Source organism: Ceratotherium simum, chromosome X (assembly GCF_057802395.1).
Source record: "Ceratotherium simum simum isolate JZ-2026a chromosome X, ASM5780239v1, whole genome shotgun sequence".
NCBI classification, from domain to species: Eukaryota; Metazoa; Chordata; class Mammalia; order Perissodactyla; family Rhinocerotidae; genus Ceratotherium; species Ceratotherium simum.
In genome coordinates, this window is record NC_141940.1 from 39954732 (window position 1) to 39973840 (window position 19109).

At 45.4% G+C, this 19109-nt stretch overlaps 1 protein-coding gene across 20 annotated transcripts in view; it reads right to left on the reverse strand.

Moving 5' to 3' along the window:
• Positions 1 to 19109, reverse strand: part of FRMPD3 (FERM and PDZ domain containing 3) — a 128181-nt gene that overhangs the window by 15488 nt on the left and 93584 nt on the right. For 19 of the 20 annotated variants that reach the window (XM_087426994.1, XM_087426990.1, XM_087426992.1 and 16 more), the window contains 4 exons: positions 14021 to 14157; positions 13559 to 13685; positions 11356 to 11445; positions 9446 to 9625 (listed from right to left, as the gene is read on the reverse strand). In XM_087426994.1, coding sequence (XP_087283120.1) covers positions 9446 to 9625; positions 11356 to 11445; positions 13559 to 13685; positions 14021 to 14157 — 534 coding nt within the window. The remainder of the gene's footprint in view (positions 1 to 9445; positions 9626 to 11355; positions 11446 to 13558; positions 13686 to 14020; positions 14158 to 19109) is intronic. The other variant, XM_087426983.1, reaches the window with a different exon arrangement.

Consider the following 19109-nt stretch of genomic DNA (forward strand, 5'->3'; position numbering starts at 1 on the left):
TCTCAGACATGGACATTCCATGCAATCAAGTCCCCATTGGCCCCGCTCAGACCTCCATGCTCTCTCCTCTTTCCTCTATTTCCCGAAGTGTCCTGGAGATGTTAATTGGTGCTCCTTAAAAGAGTTCTTTGATCAAATACATGTGTGAAATACTGGGTTAAACAAGGCTATGCAGATAGTTGTACTTATGGGAATTCTCAGATCCTTTAATCTATTAATGTGCACTGCCAAACTTTAAGAAAGGGGCTTTAGTATTCCATCTTTTCCAAATTATTTCATCAAAAAATCTATTTTCGGGAGGCCGGCCCCGTGGCATGGTGGTTAAGTTTGACACATTCCACTTTGGCAGCCCGGGTGCGCAGGTTCAGATCTTGGACATAGACTTGTACCACTTGTCGGCCACGCTGTAGCGGCAACCCACATATAGGGTAGAGGAGGATTGGCACAGGTGTTAGCTCATGGCTAATCTGCCTCAAGCAAAAAATGAGGAAGATTGGCAACACATGTTAGCTCAGGGCTACTATTCCTCAGCAAAAAAAAAAAAAAAAACAACTCTCTCTATATATTTTTAATAATTTTATTTATTTTTCTTCCCCCAAAACCCCAGTAGATAGTTGTATGTCATAGCTGCACATCCTTCTACTTGCTGTATGTGGGACGCGGCCTCAGCATGGCTAGAGAAGTGGTGCCTGGGTGGGTGCCCGGGATCCAAACCCAGGCCACCAACAGTGGAGCGCGTGCACTTAACTGCTAAGCCACGGGGCCGGCCCCAAAAAATCTATTTTCATAGAACATCTCATGGTAGTAGAGTTGTTCATTTTTTTTAACCCACTTTGGGAAATACTAGCATACTCTATTGACTTCTGTCCCTGGCCCTAAATCAGTCAAATTAATCCTGGAGTTAGCTAGTTGACTGCTTCAGAGAACCGGAAATGATATATCAAAAAAAATGATATAATAAAAAACTCATCACCTTTTCTAGAAACCTTCCAATATCTGTATTATAATTTTAAAAGTGTGGCTTGAAAATAAGTTTGGGTCAGATTGAAGTCAGCCATGGGAAGATTCTCCCTGGGATAGGGCAGTGACCTCCAGATAAAGACCACTGAAGCCACTGGCCGAAGAGGGAGCCATGGGGCTGTGGGTCACCTTGACTTTTGGGGGCTCCCAGACCAAGCATTAAGAGCTAAAAGAATTAAAAGAGGGGAATGAGTCCCTTCTCTGACCTGCAGTGAGGAGGCTACTGCAAAAGTCCAGGTGAGAGGTGTTTAGGGCTTCCACTAGGGTAGTGGTAGTAAAAAAGGACATCATGAAGACTTGATGGAACTTGGTCACCAACTAGACTAGCCTTCTTTGGCTGGATCATCACCTTGGGAACAATTCTGAATCCAAACCAGCTTAGCTTTTAGCTCAAGTTGCACCAGTTTTCTTTGCTATCTTCCAGGATCCTGACACATAGCTTGAGTTGAATATTTTGTAGTTCATATAGACCAGAAGTTGGCAAACTCTTTCTGTAAAGGGCTAGATAGTAAATATTTTAGGCCTTGTGGGCCATACAAGCTCTGTTGCAACAACTCTGCCACTGTATTGTGTAAACAGTCATCGATAATCCGTCAGCTGACAAATGGGTGTGATGGTATTCTAAGGAAACGTTCTTTTCAGAAACAGGTGGTGGGTCAGGTTTGGTTCATGGGCAGTAGTTTGCTACCTCATCTACGAGTGAAGCTTATTTCCAGCTAAATGCAATAGTTTGTATTCATTTTCACACCTCTCAGTTTGTTTCATTTGCCAATAGTAATCCTCTTCTCCTTTGGAAATTCTTCTCTTGGCTTCTGTTTCCATGAGGTGATACTGTGTTCTACTTCTGCAGTCTCTGACCATCTCCAGGTCTCTCTTTGGCCCGCTCTTCTTGCACAACCTCCCTGCCCGATCCATGCCTCAGGCTCAGTCCCCAACCCTCAGTTCTTCACCATCAGGGCATCAACTTTCACCTCTGTGCTGGGGATTCCAAAATCACCATCTCCAGTCTATTTCCTGCTTAAACTTTGTACCTATCTCAGAAGTCGTACAGTGCTGTGTCTATATCACACAAGCTTGTGCTGGATTGAATCCTATCTTGAATTGTTTAATAGTTATTGTACATCCAATTACACTGCATGCCATGGTAAGGCATTTGGATTCTGCCCCTCAGGCAATGAGTTAGTGATACTCCTATGGAGCTCACGCAATACCATCAGGTAGAAAAGGAACTATCTATAACCAATGAGCAATGCCTCCTTTCTCCAATGAGAAAGGGACCAGGGATGAGATATTACCTTTGGGTCATTATTAGGAAAGGGCAGAGGGGATGTTTATACTTTTAGTTAATGGATACTTCTCAGTCACAACAGAATGGTCAACCTTGTGTACAACAAAGTAGAGACAGAAAGGGAAGGGTATGTGAGGGCAGAGAGTGAGATACCCCTTTCTGCCTCAATCCCTGCCACCAATGGCAGGGAAGAATACACAGAGGTTTGGGTGTGGATAGCTGCTACCACCATTACTATGAAGGCCCAAGACTCACTAGGCTTGCCTCAGGAACATTCACAGACATCACGGCCATCTCTGCTGCCACTGCTTTATTTCAGGCCCTCAACATCTTCCTTCAAGACCAAAATTTCTCTAAGTGTGTATGAATGGGTGACAAGTGTGCTGAGATGAGATCCTGAGCCCCTCAGCCTCTGGGTCCTGTTGCCTCTGGCCACAAGCTGCCTCATCTGTTTATTCCAGTGTGCCACACAAATCATAGCATTTTTCGTGATATGGAAAAAGTAGGGACACACTTAACCTCAGGATCTTGAATAGCCTCCTGATTGGCATCCCTGCCTCCAGTCTCTACCTCCTTCATTCCACTTCCCCTCCATATTGCTGCCTGAGTTGTGTTCTAAAACACAACTCTCCCTGACACTTAAAATCTTCAATAGCTCATCACCTAAATCCCACTGCCTTCCAATGTCACACAAAGCCCTTCAGGACCTGGCCCCAACCTACAGCTCCAAGCATATCTCCCACTAACTCTGCCTGTGCCCTCCTCCCACCCTCAGCTTATGCTCCAGCAATGACACATCATTTACAGTTTGTCAGGGATGTCATGTTCTTTTACCCCTTCATACCTTAACCTATGCTGTTCTCTCTGGCTGAAATGCTCCTGTGCCCTGCTCTGTCCACCCAGAAAGCTGCTACACAGTGTCTAGATGGCTCAGGGACGGCAAGACCCACTGAGAGATGCAGCCATTCATCCCAGAACAGAGCCAACACAGTTCCTGACCTCATGGAACTTATAATCTAGCAGGAAACAAGACAAACCAAATAATCACACAAATGAGCGTGAGTGCAAGGTATGATAAGCGCTATGAAGGAAAAGTACAGAGAGCTATCATAACATAGAATGTTCTGGATCGATGTGTGGGTGGGTGGGTGTGAATATATGCATGTGTGACTAATTTGGTTTCAGAAGCTAGAGGGAGCTTCTTTGAGAAAATGGCATTGGCTGACAAATAGAATGAGGGACCATTTGACCACAGTACAGGCTGACTGGCTGGCTGACTGATGGACAGACTGACCGACTAGCTGGCTCCAGGGCAGTCCGACTCACTGACGCCCTGGCTGACAAGCTGGCTTCAGAACAGGCAGAATGCCTGACAGCCTGATATCCTGACCGGTTAGCTGCCTGGCTGGCTGGGTGGCTGTCTAATGGACAGATTGGAGGGTGAGTGACTAACTGGCTATTGACTTAACTGTGTGACTTCACTTCAATTCCCCCTCTTACTTCTTACCCGAAATATAGCCCAATGTCGGTAATAAAGGAGCACGAAGGCAAAATCTTGTGCACAGAGAGGGCTAAGTGCAGCCTCAGCTGGCTCAGCACAGCACATCAGGAGCCTCTCTGCTTCCCCATACAGCCAACTGGGCCCCAGTATGGGCCAAATGCAGCTTGTAAAAGGAACCCAGATGCGCTTTTTGCCAGCGGGGGTAAAAACCAAATCAAAGGCAGGCAAGCAAAGAGGTTGAATAGGTTTTCTTAGAAACCTTCAAAAACAACATTTTATTTTAAATAGGATTTTAATGATCATGACATCTAATGTAATACTTGTCCCCACAGAAAGCACTAGAGTAATCAAGTTCAAACATGAGAATAGGAAACACACTGGGCCACAAGAGATCCCTTGGGACGTTCCTTTGATGGTTTGTTCCCCCTCCCCTTGTGTGCTTCTGTGGTAATGGGGTATGGTAATGGCCCAATGGTACCTCAGTCTCAGACTGCTGTCTCTTGGAGAAAGATATCTGCATACTACCTTACACTCACTCCACTAAGAGCAAGTAAGCTGAGTGAGAACTGTAACTAAATAAGCCCAAGCCATCTTCAAATGGCAAAAGAGAAAAGGAGAATGGAGTTGGAGGCATGGCCAGTTGTGAGAAGGTATAGCAGGGGCTAATCTGACATGCTCCAGCCCCATCTCCTTCCCAGGGTGCTTTGGGAGTTTGAAGGCACCCAGCACTTTGGGATGCCAACTAGTGAGTGGACTGGCCCTGTGGTAGCCTCAGCTCACTCTAGCATCCCTGAAAACAGGAAAGGGATGGGAATCCAGGGGGTCAGAAGGGCGAGGGTACAAGATGATGGTCTTTGAGTCCCAGGGGACTGGTACATTTGGATTTTTGCCTCCACAGCACTGGGAAAGGCTAATTGGGCAGCCAATTTGAGGAGCAAGGCAGAATATCACCTTGAGCCAGTGGTTCTCAGGGCTGGTGCACATCAGAATTACCTAGGAAGCTTTAAAAATCTATATACTGCTGGCCTCACCCCCAGACATTCTAGTTTAAATGGTCTGAGAGGAAAGGCCTGGGTGTCCAGTGGTTTTTAAATCTCCACACATAATTCTAATGTGCAGTCAGAGCTGAGAACTACTGTTTTAAGGAAATAAGCTTAGTTTCACCAGGCCCTTCCAGAATATTCCCAGACCAGAGTGGCATATCTAGGGGGAAATGGGCCAAGTCTGGCTTCTGACTTCCATGTTCCTTGTCAAGGAAATTCAGACAGTCTTCAGTATACCCTATGCAGTGGTGTGCTGGTCAACCGTTAACAACCAGTTCTCTGATTTGTAGTGTTTGCCAATTTCCCTGGTGTATATACTCCCACCACGGACACTTTCAAGTTATCAGTGTGATATCATTGAATGCAGAGTTAGGAGAGATGCACCCAACTGGCTCTTATGCTCCTGTGCGAACTGGTTACAGCACCACAGTGATGCTAAGGATAGACTCCCACTGAGCCCAGTGAAGCCATTCTCTAGTAAGGAGCTTCCCAGACTCGGTCCTTCCAAATCCTTCCCATTGTGCACATATATGGGGAGAGACACCCCTCGGTAACCATAGATATTGCTGATATAAAGCACCTCCAGGGAGCTTTCCTTAATCCCCCAGCCAGAATTAATTTTGCTCTCCTCTGTACTCTAACACACTCTTGGTACCTCTCCTATGGCACCTCCTTCAGTATGCCATGCATTGGTGTACGTCTTTCTCTCCTGCAAGACAGTAAGCTTCTTGAGGGAGCAAGGAGCCACGTTCTTTTCTTTTTTTTCATCTTTGTATCTCCCACTGAGTTTAGCATGCTTTCTGGCAACAGTAGGTTCTTACTAAATGACTGTCAAATGGAAATCTGGATCTTTTTTCTCCCTCAATCTTCCTCTTTCCCTCCCACCACTATATCATTGATCCTGCCTCTGCCAATTTATATGAGAAAGGGATAAATACTTCCCTGCCCGTTTCATAGGGCACTGACTTCTAACTAGTGATGCACATAGCAGACATCTCTGATTACAGATGTGCCTGATTTTGTGTAGTAAAAGTTGAATGTGAGTAGACCATTTATCAATCAAATCACATCTTTAGTATAGTGTAGGAGAGCTTCCTACTTGAAGGAATCTCATGCTATATTAGTTTCCTCTTGCTTCTGTAACACATTAACACAAACTTAGTGGCTTAAACAATACATATCTATTTGCTTACAGTTCTGGAGGTCAGAAGTCTGACATGAGTCTCACTGGGCTAGAATCAAGTGTAGGTGGGGCTATGTTCCTTCTGAAGGATCTAGGGGAGAATGGGTTTCCTTGCCTTTTCTAGCTTCTAGAGGCCACCCTCATTCCTTGGTTCATGGCCCCTTCCTCCATCTTCAAGGCCACCAAGGTCAGGCTGAGTCCTTCTCACACTGCATCACACTGACCTTCTCGTCTGCTTCCCTCTTCCACTTATAAGGACCCTGTGATTACACTGGACCCAGGCTAATCTCCCTAATTTAAGGTCAGCTAATTAGCAATCTTAATTCCATCTGCAACCTTAATTTCCTCCTGCCATACAGCACAGCATATTCACGGGTTCTGGGGATTAAGGCACGGACGTCTTTGGGGGGGCCATTAGTCTGCTTACTGCACATGATAAATCTTTTTACAAAGCAGAAACATTCTAATGTAAAGTGGATAATTCTCCTGTGATTTTTTCATATGCATTTTATCAATTGCTTAAAGTAGGGCATACCTGAACTATCTACCACATGATGGTTGTATCACCTACCTAATCATTCGCTGTTTCCCACTCAGCAAAGCGCAACCTTCTCCAAGCCCCCTCCATTCCTCAACATGATCTCCCATTTATCACCTAATGTAGTCTCTCAACTCTCCACCCTCCTGTGATTTGGACCCTCTGTGTGCTGCGCTCATAGCATCCTTCTTCAGTGCACTCAGGATACAGGCACCAGGCAATAAGGGTTAGGTGTGATAAGATGTGTGCATTGTATGTGCAAGAGAGGAATGAGTGTGGGGATACATGTGCACACTTAGTGATTCTATATGTTTCACATTCACTCTTTTTCATTACCACTGCATCCAGCTCATGCCCTGCCCTTATCACTTCACCCCTGCACTAGCACCATGATCCCCTCCTCGCCTCCCTAGTTTCACATTAGCCTTGCTCCCATCCATCTGGCACACTGGTCCAAGTCAGCTTTCATTCTCTCACTCCTCTGCTCAAGGGCCTACAGTGGATTTACACTATTCTATCACATTGCATCTAAATTCCTCGGACTGGCCTTCGAAGCTTTTATCCAGCTTGTTCTGCCCACCCCAATCTCTCCAATCTCTTTTCTCGTTATTCTCCTCTCCAGCCAAGCAACTATACTTATCGACCTGCACATATGGCTTGCTTATTTCCATGCTTGCTCTCTGCCTGTGAACACATCCCACTTCTCTCTGCTAATCCATGCCTATCACTTCAAGATCCAGCTTAAAACACTCTCTTGTGGGAAGCCAGTTCTGGTTAACCCCTTCCTGTTCTTTTTTTTTTTTAATTTTATTTATTTATTTTTCCCCCAAAGCCCCAGGAGATAGTTGTATGTCATAGCTGCACATCCTTCCAGTTGCTGTATGTGGGACGCGGCCTCAGCATGGCCGGACAAGCGGTGTCGGTGTGCGCCCGGGATCCGAACCCGGGCCGCCAGCAGTGGAGCGCGCACACTTAACTGCTAAGCCACGGGGCCCGCCCTACCCCTTCATGTTCTTTTGTTCCATGTTCTACACCATACTTGTCTACAAAATTTACTTCATATTAACTTTTTTTCATTGCTGTTTTGCTTTTCAAAAAATAACAGTTCTCATTTGTTGAGTACTTGCTATGTGTCAGGCAGTGTGCTAAGACATTTTACGTACATTTTCTCATTTAATCCCGAATGACAGCCTTTTGAGATGGGCACTCCATTTTGCAGTTGAGGAAATCAGTGTTTAGAGAGGTTAAGACACTTTTTCAAGTCCACACAGCTAAGAAGTGGTAAAGCTGGGATTTGAACATTGTCTGTCTGATTCCAGAGCTCCATACATGTTCTGATGTTGTGTTATTAAGGCAGGTCATGTGTCTTTGGGGGGCTAGTCTCCCCAATAAGTGTGTAGCCCCTCTAAGGCAGCATTCATGCCCACAACTGAGGCTGGCTTGCTACTAGAAATGAGAATAGTGCTCCTCACTCAGGCAACACCCACCAACCCCCTGCTCGGCCTGGTTCCTCCCAGAGCTCTGGTCCCAGAGATGAGTGGTTCTCAAACCTGGCTGTACCACAGAATCACTTGGGGAACTGAAAAATAAGGAAATCATCATGCCCAGGCTGCACCCCAACCAATTAAATCACAATCTCTGGGAGCAAGACCCTGGCATCTGTATTTTTAAAAAGCTCTCAGGGAAATTCTATTGTGCTACCAATATTGAGAATCACTTGTAGAACACAGAGGGAGACTCACCTGGAAAGCTCTTTCTCTGTTTTAAACCCTTTTTATTTCTCAGGAAGCCACATCTCCCTCTCTTGTCTTGTCTTTCCTCCCCCCTCCCTACCTGTCCATTTGGTTTTTCACCCAACAACATCTGAGGAGGGCAGCAATCATTGGCTGAGGAAATGGCCACAAACCAATTAAACGTCAGCTCTAGGCAGCTTCCTAAACCAATGGGAATCCTGTGAATCACAGGTGGAAAATTAACATATGAAAGCTTTCTGGGTTTCACAAAGACAAAAATAAAGTAAATAATTTGCTCTTTTAGAAATAGCAAACACTCCACTTAATCTGCTAACGACATCTCCTCCTGGGAAATCCTTTATGAAAGGAAAGTTGCACCTCCTCTAACAGCTTCCGCCAGCTGGCAGGCGGGCCTGCCCCCCACCCACACTGGTCACTGGGTGTTCAAACAGGAGAGCTACGGAGGGGGGCGTTTGACCACGGCTGCCAGACTCCGCACAGGCGACAGCTGCTTGCCAGTCTGAAGGAGCTGATCTGTGGGAAAGGTTCTAAGGCTCTGGAAGAGCCAGAGTCTGGGAGGTGAAATGAGGACTAGCCTCTGCCTGCTCCGTGTGTCCCCAGATCCCCTCGGTTCTGTCCACATACTCAGACACCTCCTTCTCCATGATTTCAAGTGTGTATGTCTATGGCGGGACTCTCCAACTGGTGTGCACATATTCCTTCAGCCTCTGGGGCAGCCAGGCATGGTCTGGGGTGGCCAGAGTCTCTGGAGCTGGTCCATTTACCCCAGTGTTCCACATGAATGTAATTATCTGTGTGTGCTGTGACACAAGAAAGATTGGGAAGCGATGGCCTGAGGGCAGCTCCAAGTTCTCCAATTCTCCTGTCCTCTGCTGAAGACTTCTAGTGAGTTCATCTGACACTTCCCAGCCTCCCCTAGCACTGGCTGACCTTAACATGTGGTCAAGAGAGCATGTCCCATAGGGTTGAGAAGGGAAAGAAAGATGAGCCCAAAGGGGTCCAGGGTCTAAACCATTGAACCTCACCTAACAGGCTCAAACTCTCTTTCTTAAGTTTACTTCTTCCTCTGTTCCCAAGGCCCATCCCTGGGGAGAAGTAGCCCTCAAAGCTTGGCTTACCTTGGCATCCATGATGCTGGTCTCCACCCGGGCCACGCCCTGGTTCTCCCGGAACAGCTGGATCTTGCTGATCTTGCTGAACTCGGACAGCACAGTGGTGAGGTTGGTTTTGAGGTCAATAACATGGCTGATGCCATGACGGGGTCCCACCAGGAGAGTGGTGGCAGACTGCTTCTCATCCTGGTGCCCAAGCATGGTGGGCAGCATTCAAAGAAAGAAGGGCAGAGGAGGTGGGGAGAGGAGGAAATAGAAAACAGGCATTGGACCAGTTCTGCTGGGAGGTCTGGAAACATCCGGGGCTCAGTGCCAGGGCAGGAGGACAACCTTGAGGGAAAAATGATCTGAGACACCCTTATTCCTGGGGCAGGGCCCCAGATCATTGGTCTAAATGGACACCTTAGCCTCAGCAGCAGGTCGAGTGAAGTGGATAGCAGCAGGGCTGGCTCTAGCAAAATTGTGAAGTAGGTGAGGTTTGTTTTGGTGCCTTCGCAGCACCCTCTTCCTACCAAGCCCCGGGGACTTTCCATTTGTTGCTGCAGGCCTCTCAAGGCCCCTACCCAGGGCTGTGCCTGAACAGTGGCATCCTGTGTTTGATCTTTACCACCTCCCCTCTCCCACAACAGCCACTCAAACTTGCACTTCTCATCAGTGCCAAAAGCCCAACTGACAAAATAACTCTGCCTAAGGTGTTAAGGGCTGATTGGGTGCTTAATGGGGGGAGGGATCTCCCTTCCTAAGAAGATATTTGCCCTTCAATAGGCACCACAGCAATCTGAACCCACAGGAATGGCCTATAAGAATTTCAGCAGTGGTGGGGGGTTGTGTGGGGGTGGAGGAAGAGGGCAGTGGGCTTTCAGTGATCCTCAGATCTCAGTATGTAAATGGCTACCTCTGTGCCTGAGGGACTGGATTCCCTTAAGTGGTCCTGACAGGCTCCTTGGCGCCATCAAGCCAGAGCCCTATGCAGGCCCATTCCCTGGCATTAGCGTTACCCTAAGGAACGTCTTCCATCTGCTATAGACACTTTCTTTGATAAGCGGCTTTCTATCAGTGTACCCCACGAGCATGACAGCGTGTTCCCCAGAGCATGAGAAGCACCTGGATCCAGTCAGCACGATGATGTGAATTTCCTTTCACCACAGCTCACTAGGGTAAACTAGCAGAAGGGAAAGTCTTAGGGGGGCCAGCTGTGCCCCACCTGCCTGAGAGGGGGGTTGCTGCAGTGGAGGTCCTGGACAGGCAGGGGGAAGTATGTGGACTCAGGAAGCCTGAAGTGGGGGGCTGCGGGGGTATTGGGAAGGGCAATGAAATAAGAGCAGGGGTTGGCAAACTCTGGCCCATGGGGCCAAATCTGGCCCACTACCAATTTTTGTACAGCCCACAAACTAAGAATGTTTTTTACATTTTTAAATGGTTGGAAAAAATTCAAAAGAACCATATTTTGTCAGATGTGCAAATCACATGAAATTCAAATTTCAGTGTCCATAAATAAAGAGATATTGGAACACAGCCACGCTGACTTGTTTATGCATTGTCTATGGCTGCTTCCACACTACAATGGCAGGGCTGAGTAGTTGGGACAGAGACCTGCATGGCCTGCCTGCAAAGCCTAAAATATTTACTACTATCTGGCCCTTTATGGAAAAAGTTTGCTGACTGCTGAAATCGAGGAAAGGGGACACAAAAGGATCATGGAGGGATACTAAAAACAAATATTGCCTCTTACTTTACCATTTTACCAGAGGCAGGACCAGAGCATCACAGGAGGGGAGAGGGAGAAGGAGGAAGAGGAGGGAAGGCCTTCAGAAATATTTGCTGACAGAGAATGCTACTCTAAAGTTCTACTGGAATCCCTCCTATCCCCCAACCCAAGGACAAAGGGCTCCCTCCCCCCTACAGCCCTCACTGACCAGGCCCACAGTGTTGAACAAAACGCCTGTGAAGGTCGGAAGTTCATTCAGAATTCGAAGATACTGGAGCTTTGCCTGAATTGCAGAGCCCTGTGGAAACAACCCACCCAGAAATATGAGACACCTGAGTTGCACAGGAAATGCATACCCATGTTCTCAGGAAGGAGCGTCAACACCTCAGGACAGGCACTAGTCAGACTATTCAGCAAGCCACACTGTGGGAGGAGACCCTCGGAAAAACTGCAAGAAGTTTCCAGTTTGGATAGCTCTTGCCCCTAGCATCCCATCTCCCTTTCTAACCTCTTCTTTTGCCTCCTGATCCTCATTCCTTAAGAATCCAGCTTACTCATTTTGTTGTTAGGTTAATTCCAACACCTTTCCCCAACTCTGACACCCTACCTCATCTATAGCTCTTTCCTGAGATCCCCAATAGCCACGTAGGTACTGTCTATCCCCAGCTAGGGGTCCCACTCAATACCTTTAATCCTGAGCACCCTTATAGAAAAAACCTTCCCCCTTATAGAAAAATCTCTATGGGTAGTACCGGCTTCCCCAGGCCTTCAAGCCAGAAACCTGTGAGTCACACTGGACTCTTCTCTCGTCCTGTCATCTGAGGGCCACCAGTCACCAAATCATCTTGAGTCTACATCCTAACTCCCTCTCCAGCCTATCCATCCCTCTTCTCTAGCCCTACAGTCATTGTCTTGATGTCCCCCACCTGTGTCAGGGTGGCAGTCAGCTTACCTTCAGTATTGACACTCCTTTCCCTCAACCCTTCCACACTGCAGTTAGAGGGAGCATCCTAAAACATCCGTTTAATTACATCAGCTGCCTGCTTAAACCCCTCAATGGCTCCCTGATGCCTAGTATAACCCCTTTCCATGGCACACAAGGCACTCCATGAATTGGCTCCTGCCAACCTCTCTGGCCTTCTCTCTTGCCCCTACCCCAACTCAGGCATGTTTCTAGCACTCTCTGTACTTGCTTATGCTGGACTATTTGCATTTCTTTCCATGCACAGTGTTCTCTCATATCCCTAGGTCTTTATACAGATGGATCACCCTGCCTGGGAAAGTCTTTCTCCCCCGACCCCCAACTCATCTAGACAAACTCCATCTGTCCTTCAAGACGCAGCTCTGGCATCAAATGCACCAATTCCTGGCCTTTTCCACTTCCCTAGGGCTGGGCTGGGTGTTCCTCCTCCGTGCTTCCAGAGCACCCATGCCTGGAACACTATGTTGTGACTGACTGTCATGTTTCCCCACCGCCCTGTGCCTGACTAGAGGGCGGAGACCAGGCCTTCTCCATCTTTGTATCTCCAGCCCGAACACTGGGGAGCCTCAAAAAAATGTTTGCTGAGGAGATGGTTGGGAGCATTGATGCTCTCCACTGGGAAGAAAATAATCTGATTAAATATGCACAGCAAGGTAGAAATGGCTTAACTCTCTGGGGAAATTTGCATCTTAAAAGAGAAGCTAGTTGGTAATGCAAGGAAGCTGGAATGGGTGGAATATATGGGGGCGACTGTGTCCTGTGTCTGCATTTGCATGCCCATTCTAGTGCCTCTCATCACGCTCCTGCCTCCTGGGCAGGAAGTACAAGCAGATTGAGCCTTACAAGCCTGAGAAGGGCCTGCAGAGTTGGGGGAACAGGGAGTAGGAGTACCTCTGAGGGCACCTGATAAAGTGCAGGAGAGCACAGCAGTGACCTAAGGCCTCAGCATACCGCCCAGTGACCCACTGTCCAGGGCAGGCCTTGTTCCACTGGGCTAGACTTTTATCTCCCAGAATTCCCGATCCTAGGACTGATGAATTAGAAAGCTGATGAGGGACAGAGCAGTCATTTCCATGGAAAACATGTGCTTCCCCAATGTCCAGTGCTGCCCACTCGGTAGGTGCCCAATCAGCACAGACTAAATGGGTGAAATGACCCCAGAATTTTCTCCTCCTACATCTTGGCCCCTTTACTTTGAGGACCCTGTGCTCTCTCCATGGCTGGCTACTAAACGGTCTCTGGGGGAGGTTCAGGCTTAGGGAAAACTCCTCTCCACAATCGTCCCCCATATCCAGCCAAGCTGGATGTGTACCCAAGTCAAAAACAGCGGGGAGGATCCCCGGAAGACCAGACCTGCTGGGAAACCACGCAAGAGTCCCCCATGGCCGCTAGTGCCTGAGCACGGTACCCAATGGCCTACTCTGGGTACCTTGGTGCTGCTGGAAGGATGTATTTGGTGGGCCTTCAGTTGCTGAGAGAGAGATTTCCGGAGGTTCTTCTCTTTGATGCCCTGCAGGAGGGAGGGGGGAAGAAAGGGTTCCAGGCCCCACTCCTTCCTAAAAGCAGAAGAAAAGTAAGAAATTAGTGAGAGAGGCAAAGTGGGACAGAGAAAGGAAGATGGTAAGGCAGAAACTGACTGAATCTGAGAGGCAAAGGTGGAGGAATGGAGCCTAGGAGAAAGAGAAAGAGGGTTGGGGCAGGAGAATAACACTGGCCACAGTTTCCTAGTAGAAGCTGTAGCTCAAGGGCATCATGGTCTAGGTGTGAGGAACTCCAATTCTCACTCCCATCCCAGAGCTACATTCCCGAAAAGCACAGCACAGTTCAACCATTGCACTTTCTCCCTACACAGCTATTTGCCCCCATCCCTAAGGGCCCCGGCGCAACTCACTCTACATTCTTGAGTGAGATCTTCTGACTAGGTCGTGTGGCTGAGACAGTGATATAGATGTGAAGGGCAGCAAGGCCCAAAAGCATCTCCGGCCTGGGGTCCATTCCAAAGCGTTCTCGGATAACATCATTCCGACTCTGTGAGAGAAGGCAGTCCAAATCTGTCAGTTAAAGGAGACAATACCTCCATACCCCCCTGATCTACTCCCTTACATCCCAGAAAAGAATCATGGTGTCAGTAAGACATTCTAGACCAAGGAGAAGAGGAAGGTTCTGCCCTTGGGGAATAAAAAACAGAGGAACCTTGGGTCTCAGAGATACTATTTACTTCATTCAGCAGATATTGGACAGCCTTGTTCTCAGTGACAGGTGCACACAATGGCAAGGCACAAGGCACATCTAGGTCTCTGCAAAAGTGAGACATGGCACCTCTCTCTTTCTTTCCTCCCATTACAAGAGGCTTATCTACCTTTTCTTGGGGGCCTATACTCACTCCCCAGCCATACAAGTCTCCTCTACTAGTTCAGATGGAAACAAAGGAAGAGAGACATTGGGAGGGGCTCTCTACAGGTTTCTGGCCCAGAAGTCCAGGGCGAGAGATGGATTGCAGGGATGGGGCAGATATTCTGTTCCCTGGGGTCTGAAGGTCAAAAGCAATGATGAGTCAGTCTTCTCAATACTATCCTAAAAGGGGTCCCCTGGAACTACTGGCCAAGGGTATGACAACTCCCAAACCCTGAAGGTCAGAATTCCAGCTATCAATGATTCAGCCTTGGTTAGACCAGTTGCCCATTGTGTTGAGGTGAAACCAGGACGAGCTATGGTACTAGGGAGTTACAGTGGTATCACTACAGCATAGGAGAGAGTGGAAAGGAATGCTTCATCAATGATCATCTATTTAGAAAATCCAATGGAATCTACAAAAAAACTACTAGAAATAATGAGTTAGCAAAGTTGCAGGATATAAGATCAATATACAAAAACTAATTGTATTTCTACATGCTTGCAACAAACAGAAATTTAAATTAAAAATCAAAACCATTTGGGGAAAACATAGGCAGCACGCTCTTCGACATCGGTCTTAGCAACATCTTTTAAAACACCACGTCTGACCGGGCAAGAGAAACAATAGAAAAAATAAACAAGTGGGACTACATCAAACTAAAAAGCTTCTGCACAGCAAAGGAAACCATCAACAAAACGAAAAGACAACCTAACAATTGGGAGAAGATATTTGCAAACCATACTTCTGATAAGGGCTTAATCTCCAAAATATATAAAGAACTCATGAATCTTACCAACAAAAAAACTACCAACCCAATTAAAAAATGGGCAAAAGACCTGAACAGACATTTCTCCAAAGAAGATATACAGATGGCCAACAGACACATGAAAAGATGTTCAAAATCACTATCAGGGAAATGCAAATCAAAACTACAATGAGATATCACCTCACGCCCGTCAGAATGGCTATAATTAACAAGACAGGAAACAACATGTGTTGGAGAGGATGTGGAGAGAAGGGAACTCTCATACACTGCTGGTGGGAGTGCAAACTGGTGCAGCCACTATGGAAAACAGTATGGAGATTCCTCAAAAAATCAAAGATAGAACTACCATATGATCCAGCTATTCCACTGTTGGGTATTTATCCAAAGAACTTGAAAACACCAATTTGTAAAGGTACATGCACCCCTGTGTTCATTGCAGCATTATTCACAATAGCCAAGACTTGGAAGCAACCTAAGTGCCCATCAAGGGACGAATGGATAAAGAAGACGTGGTATATATACACAATGGAATACTACTCAGCCATAAGAAACGATGAAATCCAGCCATTTGTGACAACATGGATGGACATTGAGGGTATAATGCAAAGTGAAATAAGTCAGAGGGAGAAGGTCAAATACCGTATGATTTCCTTCATTAAGTAGTAGATAATAACAACAGTAAACAAACACATAGGGACAGAGATTGGATTGGTGGTTACCAGAGGGGAAGGGGGGAGGGAGGAGGGTGAAAGGGATAATTCGGTACATGTGTGTGGTGATGGGTTGTAATTAGTATTTTGGTGGTGAACATGATGTAATCTATGCAGAAATAGAAGTACAATGATGTACACCTGAAATTTTTACAATGTTATAAACCAATGTTACTGCAATAAACAAACAAACAAACAAACAAAACATTTGGGGGCCAGCTTGGTGGTGTAGTGGTTAAGTTTGCATACTCCACTTTGGTGGCCCAGGGTTCATGGGTTTGGAGCCTGGGTGTGGACCTACACACCACTCAACAAGCCATGCTGCAGTGGCGTCCCACATACAAAAAATAGAGGAAGATTGGCAGAGATGTTAGCTCAGGGACAATCTTCTTCAAGCAAAAAGAGGAAGATTGGCAACAGATGTTAGCTCAGGGCCAATCTTCCTCTCCAAAAAACAAAAACAAAAACAAAAAACAAACAAAAAACACATTTACAATAGCACCAAAAATTATGAAATAATTAGGGATAAATTAGTCAAAATATGTGAAAGACCTATACATTGAATACTAGAAAACATTGCTGAGAAAAATTAAAGAAGACCTAAATAAATGTAGAAATATACTGTGTTCATGGGTTGCAAGACTCAATATTATTAAGATGTCAATTCTCCCCAAACTGATTTATAGATTCAACACAATCCCAATCAGAATCACAATAGCTTTTTGGTAGAAATTGACAAGCTAATTCTAAAATTCACATGAAAATGCAAAGGACCTAGAATGGCCAAAACAACTTTGAAAAAGAACAAAGTTGGAGGACAAACACTACCAGATTTTAAGACTTATTATAAAACTACTGTAATCAAAAGTGTGTGATGTTGGCATAAAAATAGACAAGTAGATCAGTGAAATAGAATCAAGTTCAGAAGTGACCTACACATATATAGACAACTGATTCTTGACAAAGATGCAAAGGCAATTCAGTGGAGAAAGGATAGTATTTTCAACAAACGGTGCTGGAACAATTGGATATCCATACGCAAAAGAAAAAAAAAGAAGTTTGATTGATACCTTGTACCACAAACAAAAGTTAACTCAAAATGGATCAAAGACCTAAATGTAAAACCTAAAATAATAAAACTTCTAGAAGAAATAGGAGAAAAATCTTTGTGACCTTGGGTTAGGCAAAGATTTCTCAGATATGACACCACAAGCACGATCCATAAAAGAACAAATTGACAAATTAGACTTCATCAAAATTCAAACTTTTGCTCTGTAAAAGACACTGTTTAGAGACTGAAAAGACAAGCCAGAGACTGGGAGAAAATAATTGCAAATAACATATCCAACAAACAACTTGCATCCAGAATATATAAATAACTCTCAAAACTCAATAATAAGAAAACAAACACCCCAATAAAACAGTGGCTACAAGATTTGAATAGACACTTTACCAAAAAGATGCATGATGGCAAATAGGCACATTAAAAGATGTTCAACATCATTAGCCATTAGGGAAATGCAAATGAAAACCACAAGGAGATACCACTGCACACTATTAGAATGACTAAAATAAAAAACAATACTGACAATACCAAGTACTGATGAGGATGTGGAGAAACTGGGACTCTCATACATAGCTAGTAGGAATATAAAATGGTACAGCCACTTTGGAAAACAGTATTGGAGTTCCTCTAAGAAATTAAAGAAAGGTAGATCTACTGTATGATCAAATCATTCCATTCTTAGGTATTTACCCAAGAGAAACGAAAGCATACATCATACAAGGACTTGTACATGAATGTTCATAGAAGCTTTCTTTGTAGTAGTCAAAACCTGGAAACAACCCAAATGTCCCACTGCAGGTGAACTGATAAACAAATGTTGGTACATCCATACCATGGAATACTACTCAACAATAAAAAGGAATGAACTACTGATACACACAACAACATGGATGAATCTCAAAATCATTATGCTGAGTGAAAGAAGCCAGACCAAAATAAATGTACATACAGTATTATTTCATTTACATACACGTCTAGAAAATACAAACTAATCTACAGTGACAGAAAGCAGGTCAGTGGTTGCCTGGGGACAGAGGGGAACAGATTACAAAGGAGCCTGAGGAAACTTTTGCAGGTGTTGAATATGTTCAATATCTTGATTGCAGTGATGGTTTCATGGGTATAAACATATGTCAAAACTTATCAAATTGTCATTTTAAATATGTGCAGTGTGCTATGTGTCAATTAGACCTCAATCAAGCTGTTCAATATAAACAAGAAGGAATAAAGCTGAAGTCCATATCATCACAAAGGGGAGAGAGAGGGTGGACATGGTCTTGTCACCAAATTCCAAAATATTCGAACTAAGATGATCCCTGGAAACTTGAATGAAGAAATTTAGGGCAAAGTAAGAACTAAATTTATAAAATTCACAGAGGAACCACAACTCATTGCCCCCTAGAGTGCTGGTAAAGGAACCTGAGGCTGTTTGAGAAATGTTCCTAACATTTGGCGTTGTCAGAAGGGGCAGAAAGGACAATCACGATGTCTCATAGCACATCTCCAGGTATCTCTATCAGAGACATCATCAGAGATGAGTTTTGAAGTTTTTTCCCTCTCATGAAGCACTCTGTATGTCCTATAGGCACCTAAAACTCAACATATCTCAAAGTGAACTCATCTTTTCCCCATACCCATTCCACTACCTGTGTTCTCTAACTCGGCGAACGATACCACCTCTACCAGACACTCATTGAGTCAAAGCCTATCGGTTCTACCTTTTAAATATCTCTTGAATCTCATCCCACCACCACTATCACTGCCCTGGTTCCGGCCCCCATCATTTCTCTTGTGGGTAACTGCAATAGCTCCCTAGCTGGTGTGCTTCCTCAGCACTATGTGATCTTTTGAAATTGCTCATCTGAGTAGGCTATTCACCTTTCCACATTTCTGTGCCCCCATGCTACAGCAGAATTTCTTTACCATGGCTGTGCATTAGAATCACCTGAGAAATTTTTAAAATATCAATGTTTGGACCCCACTCGTATAGATTTTGCTTTATTTGGTCTTGGGTGGAGTAGAACCCTTCTTTTTCAAAGCTTC